The sequence below is a fragment of the Styela clava genome, chromosome 6 (assembly GCF_964204865.1).
Source record: "Styela clava chromosome 6, kaStyClav1.hap1.2, whole genome shotgun sequence".
Classification (NCBI taxonomy): Eukaryota; Metazoa; Chordata; class Ascidiacea; order Stolidobranchia; family Styelidae; genus Styela; species Styela clava.
In genome coordinates this window covers 1,939,756-1,952,699 of record NC_135255.1, presented here as the reverse complement: position 1 = coordinate 1,952,699, position 12,944 = coordinate 1,939,756, and the positions used below count along the sequence as shown (strand labels likewise).

The window sequence follows — 12,944 nt, the reverse complement described above, 5'->3', positions numbered from 1 at the left end:
ATTGGTTTATCAGAAATTTACCTCCTGTTGCGTTTAATTCAAAAGGATATCACTAATTTAATTGGTAAAAATGTAAGGAAACAATTGAAGTACTAATATTGCTGATTATGGCTTTTTATAAAAATTTGACAATGATAAGTTCAGAATCTGTTTTCTCTCTGAATATAATGTTCACGTTTTTTTGCAAGGGGTATTAGCATATCGACATTTTAGGGAAGTAGTGACCGCATATATTTTGTGCCATTCCCGCTACATATTAAAATTTGGATCTACGGTATTAACTTTTCACTGCTCCAGTCCCCAGTAGGTCAGAACTGAGAAACTGCTCTGGAATCATTGTGACATATCAATCCGAAATTTTTACCTTTTTACATCAATTTCACTGGGTTAATTTTAGCCGGTTAACGTTTAAAGTATTTTCACCGAAATCCTCTGCCCTAATTATGAGCAATGTATCTCATTTTGTCTTCATTTAATATTAATATCAGACTTTCCAGCAATTCATAAAATTTAAAAGAAATTTGAATTATTAAAATAGTGCAGAAGGCAAAGCAGTAAGCAGAAATGATAGATACCCCTACCCCTCTCATGTTAATTCATTTTGTAATATGATAAATTAAGTTGTATAATGGGCTTGTTTATGTGAAAATTTACATTTTCAAAGGATATCATGAGCTGAAATAATCAAATGATGTAATGCATTCAGATCTTCTATTTATTTTATAGTGGTGCTAGGCTAAAAAAAAAGTAAGCTCTAGCTTAGAAGCCGATAAGTACTCCGATTCCCTGGGTGCGTGAGGTGGTTCACTTGTTGTAGCATAATGTCAGCGTTTGCTAGATTCTTGGTCAAAAGAGCCGCAGGAGACGACAGCACATCCGCCTCATCCAGTCCTACAGACCCTCCAGTGGCTGATGCTGCAGGCTCGGACTCTACAAAATCTGATACTGGTGGAGGTGTTGGAACTGGAGCTCCTGAAAACAAGGTTGAAGAAATTGTGGACAATCTGTTCAGTAAATGTATGTGAATTATTTGCATTTTTTACTTGTTTCTTCTGAAAGTGTTACATCTTTGTTTATTGTCTCCTTTATATATTTTCTGCAGTACCACAATGGGCATGGATTATGATCGCTATAGGCGCTGGTCTCATTCTACTTTGTATTTTGTACTGCTGTTGCAAAAGATGTTGCTGCAAGAAAAAGAAGAAGAAGAATGAAAAGAAAGGATTGAAGAATGCAATTGATTTACAAGCAGTGAAAAGCTTAGGAAACAGTTATAAAGAGAAGGTAACACAGCATTAATATCTGATTAGGTTTTTTCTATAAACTATGTTTATTCCGCATTTCTGAAATGATAATATTTATTTTTGCATGCATTACTTCTTCTAACTAAAGAGATATTTTTATACATACTTGGCACATGCATAATTGGTTTTGTTTTCATAATGAAATAACATACACATCTATGAAATGCGAAGTGTGTTCAATTTTTGGCCTTTCTGAGATTAAGATTGTTACAGTGTTAACAAAATATGTTCAAAGACAAAATTTATTATTTTATAAACTATGCTAAAAGATGATTCAAGCGAATTTCAACAGACGTTTTGAAATTTGAAATTCTCGTTAATCTTTTAATAGAGAACCATTAAGCGAAATCATCATATTTCATACATTTGGTTCACAAAATAGATTTCATAGATTCGATTTGATCGTTTCTTTAAAATGCCATTGTTTTACCTTTATAAATATCTGTTTCTTTAGGTTCAGCCTGATGTTGAAGATTTAGACAATGGTCAAGAAAAAGAGGAAGAGGAAAAGAAATTGGGAAAATTACAATTCTCTCTCGATTATGATTTTCAACAGAACAATGTGAGAATATTATCTCATTGGTTAATGAGTGACCAGTACAATCACCTTTGTATATTTACTATGTTTATTTTTGAAGTTTGTACTGTTCCTGCAGTTATTTTATTAATAATATTCATATTTTTCTATATATTTTTCTCCTGATTTCTACATCTGAAATTATTTCTTGAATATAAAATTGTATGTTCCTCATTCCAGCTGGCAGTTGGAGTGATACAGGCAGCAGATCTACCAGGAATGGATATGTCTGGAACATCTGATCCGTATGTCAAGGTAATTTGGAAAATCTAAAAAAGAGAATTTATCAATTGCTGATTTGTATTTGGTGCTGTGATTTTGCCCTAAATCATTAGCCTTTTTTGATCTTCTTTTGCATTTTTAATATTTATGAAATTTGTTAATACATTAGGCTCGAATTCAAAATTTCTCTTTTAATATGAGAAAATCATTTTCTTATATATTGCCCCTATGGTATATATCTTATTAATTCTTGATTATCTTTTGCTATTTTGTTTAATCCGGAATAACACTTTGACATTCCAATATGGATATTGAGTCCATGCAGTTTTGCTCCATCTTTTGCATTTTATAGCTCCGTTTAAAATGCTAGTTTAACTTTGCTTTCTACATATGACACCTCATATTGGGTTTTCAAATCTCGGCTAATCTGTTATATTGATGAATGACGCTGACATTAGCGACAAGCACATAATAAAATATTAATTCTAAGTGACTCAACAATGTATTTATGTTTTTCAATCAGGTTTATCTACTTCCTGACAAAAAGAAGAAGCATGAAACAAAGGTTCACAGAAAGACTTTGAATCCCGTCTTCAATGAAACATTCAATTTTAAGGTTATATATATACATACTAATATGTGTTATCTTAGTTACTTTTATTATTATTATTATATGTGATTAAGAGGTGATCAGGTAAGATCATAACAATATCTTATTCATGTAGCACTTACTCTAAAATATGCAGAAAAATACTACGGTAATTTGAAAATCTCAATTATAGATTTGAATAAATTCCATTTGACTATATTATTAATAATATAGATCAGCGGTTCCCAAACTATGGGTCAGAAGGAATCTTAGTGGGTCGTGAAAAGATGTAGAAAGCAAATAAATGTGAATCTGGATTTTCAGCAATGGTTGGGATTAAAAGCAAATTTCGGAATAAACTGCAACTTTCGACTTCTTTCGTCTAAAACTATCTGAAATTGAAATAAATGTCAAGTCTATTATGGAAAGTAGCAGGAAACAAGCTCATCCTTCTCACTAGCTTCACTAAAAATTTAATTTGGGAAAATAAATTTGTTTCCTCCCATCAATGTTTTAATAATTTAATAAAGTTAAATGGGCCGCCATAACTCTAAAAAGTTTGGGAACCACTGATATAGATTATGGAGAATTTGATTATGATATTGGCATCACTAGACCAGAAAAATTTGTTTTTCACCATGCAAATTAGGTCGTGTATTTCTTGATGGGATATTGCTATAAGATATTTCTGCAGTGTTCATTTTTTTGCGAAAATGTGTTGAGTGAGAACATTGCAATTTACATCTGACCTATTACGCAACATGTGATATGTAAAAATGAGTCATGAGATCATGCTTTTCATTCCTGTGTAATGTATATATATATCTGCTTACCTTAAGCCTTCAAGGCTATATACTATCATGTACTAGATTGTCAATTTCATACATTTAAAATACAGGTTGTACTGTTTTCAACAGGTCAAAATATAATATTTTTGCTAATATCATGATTCATGACATAATATATCATATAGAAGCAAATCCAAATCTCCCGGTATTTCAATTACCTATATTTTTGTTCAGCGTTGGATACTCTGGAAATCCTGACAAAAGTATTATCAAAATAAGCCTTTTGTTTGCTAAATTGTGGAAAACAAAATCATAATTTTTCGTATTTTTTTGCAGGTGAACTACAATGAAATAGGCGAAAAGATCCTCATCTTTGCAATATATGATTTTGATAGATTCTCACGCCATGATATCATTGGCGAAGTTCGTGTTCCAATGAACCAGGTTGATTTGGGAAGTGTTGTGGAGGAATGGAGAGATCTTGTTAGTGCAGAAAATGATAAAGAAAATGTAAGTTCGAATTCATTCATGTTTTCCAAACAGAAATTGAAATACAGACCTCCCAGACTACAGTGGTTGATGTGTTCACATTAATGTTGAATAAAATAAAGGACATTATTTATACCTTTCGCTAGTTAATTAGAGAATGAATAGAATTTTCAATGATTGTGGATGATTTTTTATATTATTGTTCTTTTGGATCAATGTGTCACAACTATATTTCTGTTTCTCATTTCCTAGTTATTGCTCATTATTAAAATCAGTATATAATTTTCAGGAGAAACTAGGAGACATTTGCTTCTCTCTGAGGTACGTTCCGACTGCTGGAAAACTGACTGTCGTTATTTTGGAATCTAAAAATCTGAAAAAGATGGATGTTGGTGGATTATCAGATCCTTATGTGAAGATTACATTGATGCAGGTATTTGCGTAGTCGTGTATCGTATAAGCTTTCCATAATAAATATTGTTGGGTGGAAATGTGGAATAATGAATTAAATTAGTATAATTAAACAAGTGTTAATTAGGCATTCGGACATACAAAATGACTGCTTTATTATTGGAGGTGAACATTATGCTGTGATAGTATGTATTTTATAGTAAATATAAGATAGGATTTAGATATGTTATAAACACATATATGTTTTAAAATTGTATCGAATTTCTGAGAATAATGTAAAATATGGATCAACTGGGATATTTTACCTGTTTTAAAAGTCTCGACATTCTTTAGTTTTCCATTAATTTAACCTTATTTTTTAGGGAGGCAAAAGACTGAAAAAGAAAAAGACAACGATAAAGAAGAACACACTGAATCCATATTTCAATGAATCGTTCAGTTTTGAGGTTCCATTTGAACAGATTCAGGTACAGTCTTATTCAATATTTATTTTATATTATTTCATAATCTAAACATTTTGCTTTTTTATTGTGATTAAATTAACTTTATTTACTACAAGTGTATTGAGATAGCATATACTAATCACAATTTCTTTCTCTCCACATTTCACTACCTTGAATATACATACAATAATAGTAATAAATATCAACATGCATTTTATGGTATACAAAAATGTTCTACAATCTAACTAACAGAAAGTCTCTCTGATGATCACTGTTCTGGATTATGATCGTATGGGCAAGAATGAAGCAATTGGGAGACTTCAACTTGGATGCAATGCAACTGGTTCAGAGCTGAGACATTGGTCTGACATGCTTGCATCACCTAGAAGACCGATTGCACAATGGCACACTCTACAGCAAATCGAAGAACAGAATTAAGACAGTGAAGTGGAAACGCATGACTATAATATGAACTAGTTCTAGCATAAGTTAGAGGTAGAAGAGATATATAGACTTTAGTTTCAGTTTCTTGTAATAGTCTTGAATAGCTCTAACAAGAAATCAATAATTCATTACTTTTGTGGTTCTTCTGACGAAATGTATGTCATAGGTATAATCTCCCCAACAGTGACTGAAAATGATTAGAACATTTGGGTTGAACAAATTTTTAAACGGTTTTAAAAAATATTCATCAAATTATCCATTATTACATGTTGAAATATGAGTCTATTTAAATTATTCAGAATGAAAACTATTTTTATCAATGATTTGTTGTTGTTCACATGGAATACTGGCAGGTAGAAAATTTGGCTATGTAACATGTCACTAAAGATCAAACAAGGATAGTTCAAACTTTGTTGATGAATTGTTTGTAAACACTGAATTGTATCGTTTTTGATGATTCCACTTTTAAGTTGAATATTGTTTAATTATCTGTTTGGTAACTTATTCATATATATATAAATCATATATCCTTGAAGAATTGGATTTGGTTGAAATTTTTAAAAAATGTTAGCAACTCGAATATACTTGCACTTCGCATATGCTGATAGTCAACTGATAATGCAGTTATAATACAAGTTCCTTTATTATGTAGTACAACATGTTTTAGACATTACACTTTTAACATTAAGCATCGATGTTAAAGAACACTTTCACTTTGTCTTCTTTTATTCCCATCTCTATCATATATTATTAGCATGCTCTTGTATGAGTTCCTTAAAATTCTTATGGTGCTAAATATTGTTCTGCTTATTTTAATTATCAATTCTTAATGGTTGCTGTTTTTATACTTATTTTGTGATGAAAATGTTTATCAATTTTCCATAATATAATTCTGTCTTGGGTGGTTTATAATGGATATTATGATTGGGAATGAATTGAAAATTTTTTTGAGGGGATAAATTTATCAATCAGGTATTTTCTTCACTGATGTGCAGTTACTCATGATTTTCTGCAATTTTTGGGAGGTTGAAACCAATTTGATAAAGAAATTTTCAGATTTAATTTATATTAAGTAGTGAATCTGTAGTTTCTGAGGGGTTCAAGGTGCAATATGGCAACTTAATCCTCTTTTTTTCTTTGTTCATTCCTTTATGATGTGGGCTGTTGCAATTTATATATCTGTACTCTCATTTTCTTTATGTATGTTAGTTTATTTTTCAGGAATAACGGATTAGTTATTTTCTTGCTGCAATTTCTATACCTTGTGTACATGAATTTTCCAGTTTAACTAAATATGAAGCATTGTAATTCTTGTAAAATTATATAATGATAATGATTGAAGACTGATTTCAAACTGTTTGGATATCTATGTTTATAATTTTTTGATGGCTAATAACAGACAACGGAATTCAAAATTTGACATTCGTCAGTTGCATTTGCAACAGGGTTTATGATCTCATAGTTTTAATAAAATAAGTTTGTTTCAATTTTACTTCTAACCTATATTTGTGTCTGAAGATTTAAGTTTTTTTCCTGTTGAGATTTAAACATCAAACCTATATTTGCACAGTTCTGTATGCAGTACGGTACACAAATAATTCCTAATGTTTTTAATATTATTGATTTTACATATATCAACATATCTTTCATTATTTGATAATGTGGGGTTTAAAATGAATGTACCATTGAGAACTCACATCAGTCAGTACCTACATTGGTTTGCCAAATGCATTTATTTTCTTGGTAAATATCTGGTACTCTCGTGTTTATATTCATTTCGCATTTTTGTAGTTTTATTTACTTAACATATTGACTTGGACCCATTTATGTATGAAAAATCGCAAATTTATTCTTTCATAACTATACTGTAAAAAGTTATCATTCTAACTGTCAATTCACAGATATTGTGAGAATGTTTTCAGTTGTGTACAATCAAGTGTGCCATCATGTATCCACTGGGACCGAACTGACTCATTTTGCTAGCTTTGAATCGGCTCATTATAGACACTGTCATATGGTTGCTACTTACTTTACTAATGACTAACATTGATTAATCAATACTTGGCAATATACTTTATCGAAAAAATATGCAGACAATTTTGAATACACATTTCGCTGTAGAATCGGTGCTTGGCAACTATGTTATGATATAATGGAGCTAACTTTTTATTGTTTTTCTTGATTTTATATTGTTGGTGAGATATTTCATTTTAAAGCGTTCTATTAGCTCCCAGCTTGAGCTAGTTTAGTAATCAATTTAATCTATTTTAAAACATACCAATAACAAGATTTCAATCAAACTTATTGATTCATGGGTCTGGTTGTTACAAAATTCTTGTGAGAATTATAATTTTTATTGGTAATCTAGTTTGATGTTATCAGCAATGTTGCTATTTAACATTTAACATAATGTAAGTTTTACTGTACACTTTGTTTGTTTACAAATTCCAATAATATGTAACTTGTACAGCGTAGAATAATATCATATCGATTGATACAATATATCATTGCCATTAGCTGATGTACTGTGTTTCATTTTATTCTCTGATAGATACAATTGTGTTGTTTAGACCGCTATGAAATTAGTTGATCATCGAACTATAGTTCAAATGAACTTGTTAGGGTAGTGTAGTCTAAGTTGTGACTGACCACAACATCACAAAACGGGAAATTGCTGGAAGTCCGGATGAAAAAATTACATGCCGACGCAACTCTTTCAAATTAACGTTGGATATCCGTGCGTTCCCTAATTCCATTTATGTATTTATAGTATTAAAATTGGTACTTCATTGAAGTTTTCAAAATGAAGGCCTCTGAAAATTTTGGTATAAAGTATTTCTATTTAGCAAATGCTATGACCCGATGATTATGAAAGATCGACAGACGTAGAATCGCAAATTCCCTCTTGATTTGCCGCTAATAAATTATGTATGAATTGTTCTGAAATGACGTGAACCCCAGATGTTTTGAAGCACGAATTGCGTGACGACGTCAGACGTAAAATGAATACCTCGAAAATCCATCGGCGTTCAAGAATGAGCGAGTAAAAAACATTCCGGAACGATCGATTTTTGCGGCTAACGCTGTAACGTGTGTTATTGATATAATGAACTGGAGTTAAGTCCGGGTATTTGAAAACCTACAATTTCTGGAGATGGCCGCCTCAGTGGCTTACTGACACAAACTCCCGTCCTTCGATATCATGTTATATATCATCATGTTTAGTTTAAATAGTATAATGCTAGTTAACCACAGTTCCGTGCCATACGGGGAATGGAGAAATGTGGGCTGATCATCAAAACTATCAACTTACCAAATAGATAAAAACTCGAAAATAACGTGCAGGTTATTTTTTCCCTTGCATAACATTGATTTGACTTATCACAATATTCACCGATCGTAACCCTGACATCGTTTGTTTTGTGTTGCACGAAAGCAGAAACTAAAAAATACAACACCTGCAAAACGAAGGCTTCGAAACTTCGAATACTTCCATAAACAAAATATTGTTGTTGATTTTAAGACGCAGGATATACGATTTGATGATAACATCAGTTGGAAGTGAGCGACTGAACAAATTTCCCTTGTTACGTCATCGTTAACTTATTGATGATTGGTCATTGCTACTGAAATAAACACGAAAATTAATGCTCGGTAAAACATACATGACATCAGAAAAATAAATTTGCTGTGAGACTCTCCCACTTTCGAAATAGTTTTAGTTGGCGTCGGCTGATAGTTTTACTTGGCAGAATTAGTTATTGGTGTAGTTTGGCTTTGAAATACCACGACATATGCCACTTTGAAGTCATTTTTTTCGAATTCGTTGGTAATTTTGTAAACTAACATATTCGTAGTCATAGCTGAATGAATGAATGAAATGTTGACGGAGAACATCAGTATGTGCAACGTAATTCAGGATTTGGTTATGCATAATGTATTTTGTATTATATATATATACATATTTTAGAACAGTGTTCTACTGGAAATCGGTATTTGATATATGTCACTTTATTTTATTAACCTAAAAAATTGATAATAGTTGGCGCTACAAAGTATAATTTGGGTCGAGGAATTTCCAATACCAGCATTTGAAATTTGGGGGCTCCAGAAGTATGCGAACCAAGATGGCGGACATCGGAATGTAATATGTGTAATAGGTTAGGGTTAGGCCATAATTTTAGGTATAAATACTACGGGAGGCTCTTGGCTAGTCTTCGAACTGATAATAGGACTAAAATAAGGAAAATTTGAATATTTAGGTGTATATATAATTGGTTCCCGTCTTTTTTGAAAATTTCACCGACTCTTTTTCACAGGAACCAGGTATAAATTTTTATCGAAAACTAGAATTATAGGTAGTGAACGAATGATCTTTTATATATATATACAGTCAAACTTCGATACTACGCCACCCTTTGGGACCGAGAGAAAGTGGCATGGAAGCGAGGGTGACATGGTAACAAGGGTTTGTAAACAGCCATGCGACGTGACAATGTAAGGCCACGTTGATTCGCAATCCCTTCTTGAGTGGCAACAACAGGTTCTCCAGCCTTTACTCGGGCAGTTCTCCGCAGTCCGCAGACAGATCTGGGAAGCGCTGCCTGCCGAGGAAAAGATGCAAGAGAACGAGGAGATCGAGCTGTCCGACTTTCTTGAAGCTGATGAGCGCCTCGGGACTGGTGGGTTTTTCACACTGGATGAGATTGCGGAGGAGATGTTGCGCAGCGAGGGGCCGCTTGAAAGCGAAGATGATGAAATAAATGTTGAGCAGGAAAACCTTTTGTTCGAGGAAGCCCAGCGGGCATGGAGCACTGTCCAGAAGTTCATGCAGCAGAGAAGCGGGAAGCCCAGTGTCATGCGATCGTCTAGACGACGAGGTGCATGAAATCGGCAGAAAGAACATGCGCCAGCTGACGATTCCTCTTGAGAGAACACATTACAAGCACATACATATATATACTTCTGCCGTTTCACAGCCTTTTAATCGTTTCGTTCGTAGTGTTTATTGTTTCGTTAATACAGCAATATGTACCTCATGTGGCATATTAGCGAGGGTAAGGGGTGGCATAGTAAATATATTTTATATTGAATTTAGTTGATGACGATCAAAAGTGGTATAGTAAAGAGGGTGCAATAGTAGCGAAGTGGCATAGTATCGAAGTTTGACTGTAGCCTATTTATAACATGTGGTGTCTGATTACCGCCGCTCACTCTGAGATACTGTTTTAGATTTGCTGTCTCTATGCAAAGCCGGAAATGCGACTTTCGAGATTTTAAGACGATAATTAAGGATATTATGAACGACTGTTTCTCAGTATTGTCGGATATTCCCTGTTAAGAATAAAGCAGGAAACGCACTTAACCCTTTCCATGCGATTTTTATTTTTTATTAAATGATCGTATTTGCTACGCCGACTTTATGCATTTGTACCCCCCCAACTAATCGATCGACTAACGGAAAAGTAATGATCCTCTGCTACCCACTGACGGCTCAATGGAAAGCTTATTTAAAGAGCTTGCAATTGGCGATTGAAAAATTTTTTTTTTTAAAATGGGGTGGTCTGAGTCACAAACCGGATAGAAAAGAGGCATTTTTTTTTGGGGTGTTCAAACCGTGATAAAAAATAGAAATATTCGCTAAATCCTTTACTGTTACCGCTTCTTGGTTGGCAAACAATAGCATAATATTGCTGTAGCAATTTCGTTATCTAACTCAAAATACTTTGGTTAATGGAAGGGATAATATGTCTTCTATTACCACCCAAAAAACACCGAAATTTGCATAAATTCAAAAGCACTCCCTCGTTCCGCCGCAAATAAAATTCCCATGGTAAACGAAAGCGAGATTTACCGTCGCTTATGTTAATCTCGAAGAAGACTTCTTATCAATAAACTAAAACCCGGAAAAACTAGACCAACAGTTTAACGAACGATTGCTAAATAAAACAGTGGAGTACATCAACGTACCCGCCGCAATCTAGCGAGTTTTGTCGTGGGTACGTATACGTGCCCACCGCACGGAAAGGGTTAACCAAAAAAGCAGAAATGATAGGGTTACCATATTTTCGTGACCTCGAAGCGGGACGCCTCCAAAGACCATAGTTTAGATTTTATCAACTTTAAATTTACCGATTTTACATCAGGGGCTTACTTTTAAAACCATCCCAGCCGTCTTCATTGACCATATTGTTGTCGAGAGTTCATGCGCAGCATACCCTCTGTCTGAATATCGCTTTCACTTCGAAAAATAGAAATGAATTTACGTTAACGTTAAGCACCCCTCTGATGTACGGGACTTAGCCTACACGTAACAAATATTAGCTATAACAAAAAACAACGAAACAAGCAAAATCACGAATTCATCTTTAGAGAGTAGGCTAGGCTACCGGTACGCTACACAGCAACAACAGTAACGATAACATGCTAATTGGTAATATTCGTGTATTATGCTGACTGGCTGAAAGCCAAAGCGGGACATTTGGATGACCGGGAGAGGGACTGTCCCGCCTAAAACGGGGCGTATGGTAAGTATTGAATATTGATAGGTTGCAGCGATGAATGTTCCCACGACATACAGCTTCCTTCCTTGTTAAGTCCGTAACAATGCCAAGTCAGTTGGTACATAAAGGTTGTAAAACTTGTAATTTTAGCGGTTGTTTTCTCAATTTATTTATTATTCATTCATTGCTTCGACTTCGATTTGTCAACTTGTAATTATACATATAATTTGTATCAAATAACTCATTTTGTATTCGGGAGAGGTTCTGTTTAGTAGAGGTAAACAAAAATGGTTTCGAAAAGGCTGGGATTATAGAGTTAGAGGTTCTACCGTAAATATGGTTCTGCAGATCATATTTCTGCTTGTTGGGCAGTGTTGTCAATGTATGTTTACCCGACCTTTGACCCAAGAAAAAGTCTCCCTATACTTTACTCCCTATGCAGTAAGACAATTCAATAAACCAGTGACTCAAGCCTACAGCACCGCAAGCCTAATCCGATGTTAGATTACCTTATACTGTGCAACTACCAGGCTACTGCAAACGTGGCTGACCAACACCCTCTTGACATCAGGGCTTACACGTAACCAGTTGTACCAATCATCAAATAAAATCACGCAATCGCCTTCAGTAATAGGCTGCCGGACGCCACACAGTGACACAGCCACAACAGTAGCGAGAACGTGCTAATTGGTAATGGTCGTGCATCGTGCTGTAATCATATATTTTATTCATTTCTTACTCTTAAAAAATACATTTAATCACATTTAATTGAATATTACCTGGCTGAACGCCAAAACGGGACGTATGGTAAGTTTTAATATATTTAGTATATAGCGAATACACGTTTACAAGCCCGAAACACCGAATCGCAGAGATTTCCAAGACAAACGCGACATCGCCACAAAGTGCGCAACTTTTAATATTGATGACGTCATCACAACCAAGAATAGGATTTACATATTTACCCCGCAGGAAAGCCGAACATGGCAAACGACGGCCATGTCGGGCATGGGATTAGTTGGCAGCGATTACATGAATTACGAATTCCCACGAATTAATTGAATAAAACAGCGAAATTTTAGATGAAATATCAGATCTCATAGGATGCTAGAAATTTCCGTACTAAATAAAAGTAACAGCCTCTCAGCGACAACAACATTCTTTAATCATTGAA

The 12,944-nt window shown here is 33.9% G+C and overlaps 1 protein-coding gene across 1 annotated transcript; it reads left to right on the top strand.

The window, feature by feature from the left end:
- Positions 1–697: 697 nt before the first annotated feature.
- On the top strand, positions 698–7,788 carry LOC120330801 (synaptotagmin-1-like). Its single transcript, XM_039397739.2, has 9 exons — positions 698–1,017; positions 1,103–1,284; positions 1,759–1,866; positions 2,062–2,136; positions 2,627–2,719; positions 3,817–3,990; positions 4,259–4,402; positions 4,743–4,847; positions 5,076–7,788. The coding sequence occupies exons 1-9, from the start codon at positions 822–824 to the stop codon at positions 5,259–5,261; spliced, it is 1,263 nt and encodes a 420-aa protein (XP_039253673.1). The 5' UTR covers positions 698–821; the 3' UTR covers positions 5,262–7,788.
- Positions 7,789–12,944: the final 5,156 nt, after the last annotated feature.

Bases quoted from the DNA above. Each gene is read 5' to 3' on its own strand.
- LOC120330801 (XM_039397739.2), top strand. From the start codon at position 822: ATGTCAGCGTTTGCTAGATTCTTGGTCAAAAGAGCCGCAGGAGACGAC. The intron at 2,137-2,626 runs GTAATTTGGAAA...TTTTTCAATCAG, and splicing joins CATCTGATCCGTATGTCAAG to GTTTATCTACTTCCTGACAA. The intron at 3,991-4,258 runs GTAAGTTCGAAT...TATAATTTTCAG, and splicing joins CAGAAAATGATAAAGAAAAT to GAGAAACTAGGAGACATTTG.